The 6,871-nt window shown below is 41.3% G+C and overlaps 2 protein-coding genes across 5 annotated transcripts in view; one reads left to right on the forward strand and one right to left on the reverse strand.

Moving 5' to 3' along the window:
- The window catches only part of l1cama (L1 cell adhesion molecule, paralog a), a 45,465-nt gene extending 42,450 nt beyond the window's left edge, over positions 1–3,015 (forward strand). For all 4 annotated transcript variants that reach the window (XM_044352064.1, XM_044352067.1, XM_044352068.1 and 1 more), the window contains one exon: positions 46–3,015. In XM_044352064.1, coding sequence (XP_044207999.1) covers positions 46–307 — 262 coding nt within the window. In that variant the 3' untranslated portion in view covers positions 308–3,015. The remainder of the gene's footprint in view (positions 1–45) is intronic.
- A 144-nt stretch (positions 3,016–3,159) lies between these two features.
- On the reverse strand, positions 3,160–6,800 carry ribc1 (RIB43A domain with coiled-coils 1). The gene is made up of 8 exons (XM_044352071.1): positions 6,533–6,800; positions 5,967–6,186; positions 5,629–5,846; positions 5,418–5,532; positions 5,001–5,119; positions 4,143–4,379; positions 3,467–3,633; positions 3,160–3,303 (listed from the first exon to the last, which is right to left on the reverse strand). The coding sequence occupies exons 2-8, from the start codon at positions 6,163–6,165 to the stop codon at positions 3,222–3,224; spliced, it is 1,137 nt and encodes a 378-aa protein (XP_044208006.1). The 5' UTR covers positions 6,166–6,186; positions 6,533–6,800; the 3' UTR covers positions 3,160–3,221.
- Between the last annotated feature and the right edge of the window lie 71 nt (positions 6,801–6,871).

The following is a 6,871-nucleotide window of genomic DNA, read 5'->3' on the forward strand; positions in this document are numbered from 1 at the left end:
GTGCGCTCTCATTCTTTCATCCTCTCTTTCCTTCTTAAACTTTAGCGACCTTGAGGAGAAGCACACAGCCAGCCTGCCGTCCCTGTGCGAGGAGAGCAAACTGTGCAGCGAGGACAACCTGGACTTCAACGGCAGCAGTGCCATAACCACTGAGCTCAACATGGATGAATCTCTGGTCAGCCAGTTCAGCCGGCCTAGCGAGGGCCCAGAAGCGCTTCACAGCCTGCCAGACAACTCCCCGCTCAACCCGACCACCATCTCCCCAGCCGCCAACGGCCTGCCCAACTCAGTCACCATCCTCGATTAACCCCCCCCCCCCCAACATCCACCGGGGACCGTCAGACCAAAACATGTCAACACATATGTGCCCATACGCTCCTGTTCCCCGCTGACTTGCCGATCTGTAGTTTTGACGACTAATACACAATCAATATATTGACAATTCAGATGCTCCTGGCAGTCATCTGATTGACTGGACTATTTTGACCAAAGGAGAGTCCAATGTAGTGGACAATGTGATACAAGTGTGACTGACGCGACTTACAGCAACTCTCTGACCTGGAGATGTCCTTTGACCCCCCCGTCATCCTCCTCTATCTGTGTAGTTTACAACATATCTAAACGACTAACATTCATTTCTCTCCCTTTCTTCTCTTTCTTTCTCTCTGCAAACAAACAAACAAAAAAAATGAAGGAAGAATGTTGTATAGGTAGAAATATCAGAGGGATTGTCCTAGAGAGAAGTTGAGTAATGCTTTGAAAGAGGCGGATGATGGTAGAGCCTTGTGTGGGGAAACAGCACATGCTGCTGTAAAAGGTCTTAGATATTTATCATATTTTATTTCACACATGATATGTTTAACACCACATGTGATGTCTCAGATTGTAATCGCCAGTGACTTTCTTTTAAACCTTTTTTTAACAAATGTGTATGAATACAAAACATCCTTTTTTGCTATTTGCCATTTTTATCATTATTTTTTCATATTTCTTTTCTACACTATTTATATAAAAACTCAGTAATTCATAACTTTTCTTTATTGACATAATTCATAGAACGAGATGTTTTCATTGAAACTAAGTGAAGCCAAGTTTCTTACTATAAATAACATTGGATGCATTAAGGGGGAACTTGCTGTGAAAATGCTGAGTAGCATCTGGTGTATATAGCTGCATCTACATCTATCTATTTAGCCATAATACAGTATTATAGATATGTACATGCTCCTTATAAGTTCCTGTGCCTGCTGGTCTGCGTAGAGCACCAGATTGATGTCATTACTCTCTCGCCTTCCCACCAGAAGTGTAATGTCATTATTGGAAATGATATTGTAATTTTTTGTGTCGAGAATTATGTGTAGCTTTCTGTATCTGTCCTTGTCTCTTTCTACACTGTATTAAAACATTGTTGTCTCCAATTAACAATCTTTTCATACCTGTCCATCTCATACTACACTAATTTGTAATAGTTTGAGGAGCAGTATTTATGTATATTTACAGATTAAAGAGGGGAGTCTTGTGGGCAAACACGCTAAAGTTTTATTTTCAGGCATCAAAGTAAGTTGATATTGTAGACAGGTGAAATGATTGCCAGATGATGTATAATAAAGGCAAACAGCTGGTATTTACATCAAACACAGAGAATGTATTATTTTCAGGGCTGGGCAGACATTGTATTTAGATGCTACTGATTAAAAAAAATCTGAGCTACAATGCAATGGAGATTTAAGAGTGGTTATGAGAAGACCTGGACAGTTTTTTTTCCACTGAATGTAAATACAACCCTTAAAGATTGTTTTGATGAACCCAACCATGTTTGATATAAAAATGTGAAAAATGTGCAGGTTTAAAACCACTTAACTTAATTTTAAAATGTTGCAAGTTGTCATTTTTCTTCTTTGTACTATTGCTATGAATACAAACTTTCTGTTTTTGACTAATTATTGCAGTGCTATTTGGCTGTTTTAGCAAAAAAAAAAAAAAAAAAAAAGTTCATAGTTGAGGAAAAGAAATTAAAAAGGAAAAAAATCCGCATTGTTCTGTAGATGTTTGCAAATGTTTCAAAATTTTGAAAATCAAAAATTGTACATTAGTGTCATTTAGTGATAGTAGTTGCATTACAATGAAAGCTTAGATTGCGTTCATGCCCATAGCCATCCAACAACGCATTGCAGTGAAGCGAATATCTGTGGAGTTTTTTTTGTCTGATGCAGTCATGAGAGGCAGGATGCAGCAAGCCAGTTTGTGCATACCACAGGGAGTACCTATATGCAACGTTGCTATCTCAGTTCTCCCTATTCAAATAAAAGCTCGTCACTAGCCACATATCACCTGACAATCTCAGAGGTAAAGTATATGGGATGTCTAAAAAGGCTAGTGGCACTGAAGGGGGTGTGTGTAAGCTCCTTGTTGTTGGTTATACAGACACACTCAGGACAAATAAAACTTTAAAAAAAAATCTATTTTCATACAGGAGCGATGGATGACACAAAATATGCCAATATTCTATCTTGACTATCTGCTGCTAAACATTTGTGTTTGTCACTGTTCGGGCAAATGTTAGCTTTGAATGAGGAATGAGTGTACACACACAGATACTCACTCGACTGCCGCTCGCTCTTTGCTTTTCATGTGTCGAGGGGAAAGCTGGGGACGTTGGCCTTTGCTTTCCCGCTGTTGCATTTTCCCTCTTTTATAGTTAAAAGATAAAAAAAACTGTTAAAAAATGAAATGGTTTGTTTAGAGGAGCTTCTTCAGAAATCAAAAGCTGGTTTTAAACAATAATCCCTGAGTGGGAGGGGAGGGGTGAGAGAAAATAGGGAAGGATGTAGGGAGTATATGTCACTGCCGGAGTGGAGATGTGCCTCTTTGTGGTGTGTGGAGTGCACTACTAGCACAATGGGACTGATGGTATCTACTTGTACCATGGCTAAATAACAGGAGTTGGGTGGACTTGTGCCACATATGGGGCCAATATAACTGTAATTGCATTATGAATCTACCACTGTAACTGGATATATGACTGAAAAATAAAGTATGTGGAACAATCTGTACCAAAAAAAGGGGTCCCTTTTTTGTCATCAGTCACCAGCTAATAATTCAATGCACGTGTCACTTAACAATACGAAGAAAGTATTCAGTTCACATTGAGTGCGAGTATAACAATTAATAGTTTTTATTTGCTGGATTATTGTCACATGAGTACGGCCTGCTTGAGGAGATCAACGGGAGCTGGTGTTGAATTGATAAAAGTAGGCCTTAGTGGGTTTGTTGGTGTACAGCTTCTTGTCCAGGTACTCCTGACTGGAGAACACAAAGACACAAATAATCACACAGTGAGTAACGGTCACCAAAAAAGATTTCAATTTGAACCTCAATTTTACATTAGAGTACTTAATCACCTGCACCCAAAATACATATGCTGACTACTGCCTGAATAGTGAGTGAGTGTGTGTGCAGTGCTCACTATGCCTGCTGCTCTCTGGCCAGCTGCATGTTGTCCTGGTCCATCTGAATCCTCTTCTCTCTCCTCAATTTTGCTGCTCTCCTCTCCTCCTCCTCTGCTTCTCTGGACGCCTTCAGGAGCTGGAGATCCCACGCTGCCTCCTGAGACTTCTCAGCCTCACGCTGTCTCTGTAGATGCCATGAAGTTAAAGGTTGAAATTGAGGGATGCTGTTATGTCAGCCTGTGTTTAGAAAATTCACTCAGTGTTTGTCTAAAGCAGTGGTCAGGACTTGGCTACAAAAATTAAAAATTATCAAAATTTCTCCCAATCTTTACTTTCCTTTGAAGCACTGGATAATTTTATCGGGCCTCTTAAAATTATTTGCAGATCTATAGTAAAGGAAAAACCTGAATAAATTAGTGGAGAAACAGTGAATTCAGATCCATACAGGGCACAGGAGGGCACTGAATGGTTTGATGAGTATTTAAATGTGCTGATGCTGTTCTAGAGGCTTACTAAGACATTTTATGTTGTTTTTTCTTTTAATTTGTCACTCATCTGTAGCTTTGCTATAAGGGATCACAAGCCAATAAGGTTTGAGACCCACAGTTTTGTAGGAATATTTAAGGAGCCAGAGAGCTTAGAGCAGTGCTCCTGGTAGTCTGTGTGTATGGATGTATGTATGTACTCCAGTACCTCTCTCTCAAGGCGCTGTGCTTCTCTCTCCCTGTGGATGGCGCTCAGCTGCTCAGGGCTCATCCCCTTCCACCTGTCTGTCAGAACCTGGGGTGGCCTTCCTCCTTCCACTTGTCTCTCTGCTGCCTCTGCGCACTCTGTCATCATGTCGGACGTCAGTGTGTGCCAAATCTCTACGAGACTCTCCTTTTCCTCTCTCCTGCGCTGCTCCTCCAGTTTCCCTGCCCGCTCTGCAGCCTGTAATAGGACGAGATGAGGCCTAACCGCTGATCCAGAGACGTGAATTGATCGTTCCCGTGGTAGTTAAAATAGCAGGAGCTTTAGGAAACCCAACCTCTACTATGTGGTTTCTTCTAGTATAGAGACATACGGTGAATGTCCTCCTGAGAGATCCACTCAGTCAGTTGTATTTGCTTGTGCATCATGCATGTGAGTGGTTATTAGAGAAACCACAAAATTGTCATGAAAAATAACATGACCTGAAGGATTTATAATGATGCCTCCCAATGGAGGATTCAGCCGAGTGCATTCAGGCAAATGAGGGGAGAGCTAAATGGGGGCTTTTAAAGACAGACTGGGCCCACGCATACATGAAAGTAGTTTAACCATCCATGTTGCTTGGTAGCAACTAATATGATGGCCGCCTTCCTCCAGCAAGTGTGTGTACGCATCACTTAACATTTTCAATTAGCAATTTTAATTTCAAAATCCCACCTGAGAACATCATGTCACTGCTAAAAAAAAAAAAACCCACTGGATTTTACTTTGAGCATCCTCATCAGCGTGAGTATGTGTGTGTGTGTGTGTGTGTGTGTGCATCTGTGTGTCCATCTGTGTGTGCACATGCATGTACTGTACCAGAGCTTGGTTGTAGTTGTCGAGGGCGATGCGGGCAGCTTTTTTGCACTCTTCCTCTAGTGCATGTTGCTGAATCCACCTTAGGTCTTGATGCACCAGCTCTTTGCTCACGAGCATTTCTGTGACACACACACATATAAACATGACTTGGAAATCACCTTCTGTGTGTTTTTCACACATGCATTGCCCATTGTACAAAGCTCTTCAATGACACACTCACACATACATAACGCCTCTCTGGGATGAGCATCCATCAATGCCACCTGGCAATAAGGGCTGCGCGTAGGAGTGTGTGATTGTTTGTGCAGGAAAGCATGAAGCATGTGTGTGATTTACAGAGGCTATAGAGTACGACATTTTACAACGGTGCGTGAATTGTGTGTTCCTGTGTGTGTGCTTGGGTTTGTGTCTTCTCACCTTTGTGCTTGTCTCTTATGTGCTTTCTCTCATTGTCTTCCTTCTGTGTTCGCAGATCTCTTTCTGTCTTTTTAATTTGTTCTCTCCTCTTTTGCTCCTCTCCAATACCCTCTCCCTTTACATGAAACAAGGAAACAGTGTTTAACGAGTAATGTGATTATTTATTTAACCATTTACTGGATTTTGTTGATGCACACAAGCATCTGCCTACCTGGAAGACTTGCATACTAGCAGGGCCCAGCTCACTCTCTGGAGCGGTGATGCTGAATGCCCCCCTCATGCCACAGTTAAGATCAGCATCTCGTGAGTCCTCCACACGCTGATAAGTGGCCCAATATTGGGTCAGGTCAGCATGCAAAGCTGCTCGCTTTTCTCTTTCATCAATGTCTTGTTGCAACAGTGCTTCATCATGAATCCTTCTCATCTTATCTGCAATATTTTGAAATAATACTTGTGAACAGTGCCGACATTAGGGGTGGAGATGATTCTGAAAGCCTGGAGCTGAGATTTTATTTATATGTTATATTTTTAAATACATATATTGTTTACCGAAAGCTTTGTCTCGTTGTCTCTCCATGTTCTGCTGATGTTTTTTCTCCTGCACCTGTTGGTTGAGAGCATCAAGGTCGAGGCCCATTACACGAAGCCGGGTGTTGAAGATTTGAGCCTTGCGTGCTGTCTCTGCAGCCCTTCGCCTCTCCACAGCCTTCTCGATGGACTGGTCAACAGGCAAATCCACTTTGTACATTTTTCACAGTTTTTAATGAACCTGGACGGAGAGGACACAACATTACAACAGTGTTAAATAATAATAATGCATTTAATTTGTACTGCACTTTTCATTTGTGCTACAGTGTTAAAAACATATAATATATAACATAAAGAAAATAAGAAGAGATAAGATGAAAATGCCTTCCTGAATAAAAAGGTTTTTAAGCATGTTTTAAGAGTCTAGGGTATGTGCTGCCCTCAGATGGTTAGGAAGATTGATCCACATAGCTGATGCAGATATCTAGCTGGAAAGACATGGTCTTGGATGCATCTCAAATTCAGTTGTATTCTTTTAAAGACAGACAGAGAGACAGAGTGGTTCACTGATCTAAAGCCGCACTTACCTCTGTCAGATGTGGGCAAATTATTTCCGTTGATTTTGGGACTTTAGGTCCATGTAAGACGTCAATTAATTGACTAAGCTGCTTCGCTGGATTCTTGTTGTGTTTGGATGCCCTTGGTAGTTATGGTAACAGCTTAATTTGTCGTTATGCTATACTATTACTGTCGTAAATCACAATAGTGACTGGTGCTGTACAAATCACTGGATCTTTCTTAAATCAATAAACAATAACAATTTTTATTATGCAACTTAAATATTTTGGTGGAATAAGGGACACCAGCGAACTCCAGGGAGATTCATTTGATCTCGCGAGAACCCGCGAGGTTACGTGTCTCGCGCG

This window comes from Thunnus albacares, chromosome 5 (genome assembly GCF_914725855.1).
Source record: "Thunnus albacares chromosome 5, fThuAlb1.1, whole genome shotgun sequence".
Taxonomy (NCBI): domain Eukaryota; kingdom Metazoa; phylum Chordata; class Actinopteri; order Scombriformes; family Scombridae; genus Thunnus; species Thunnus albacares.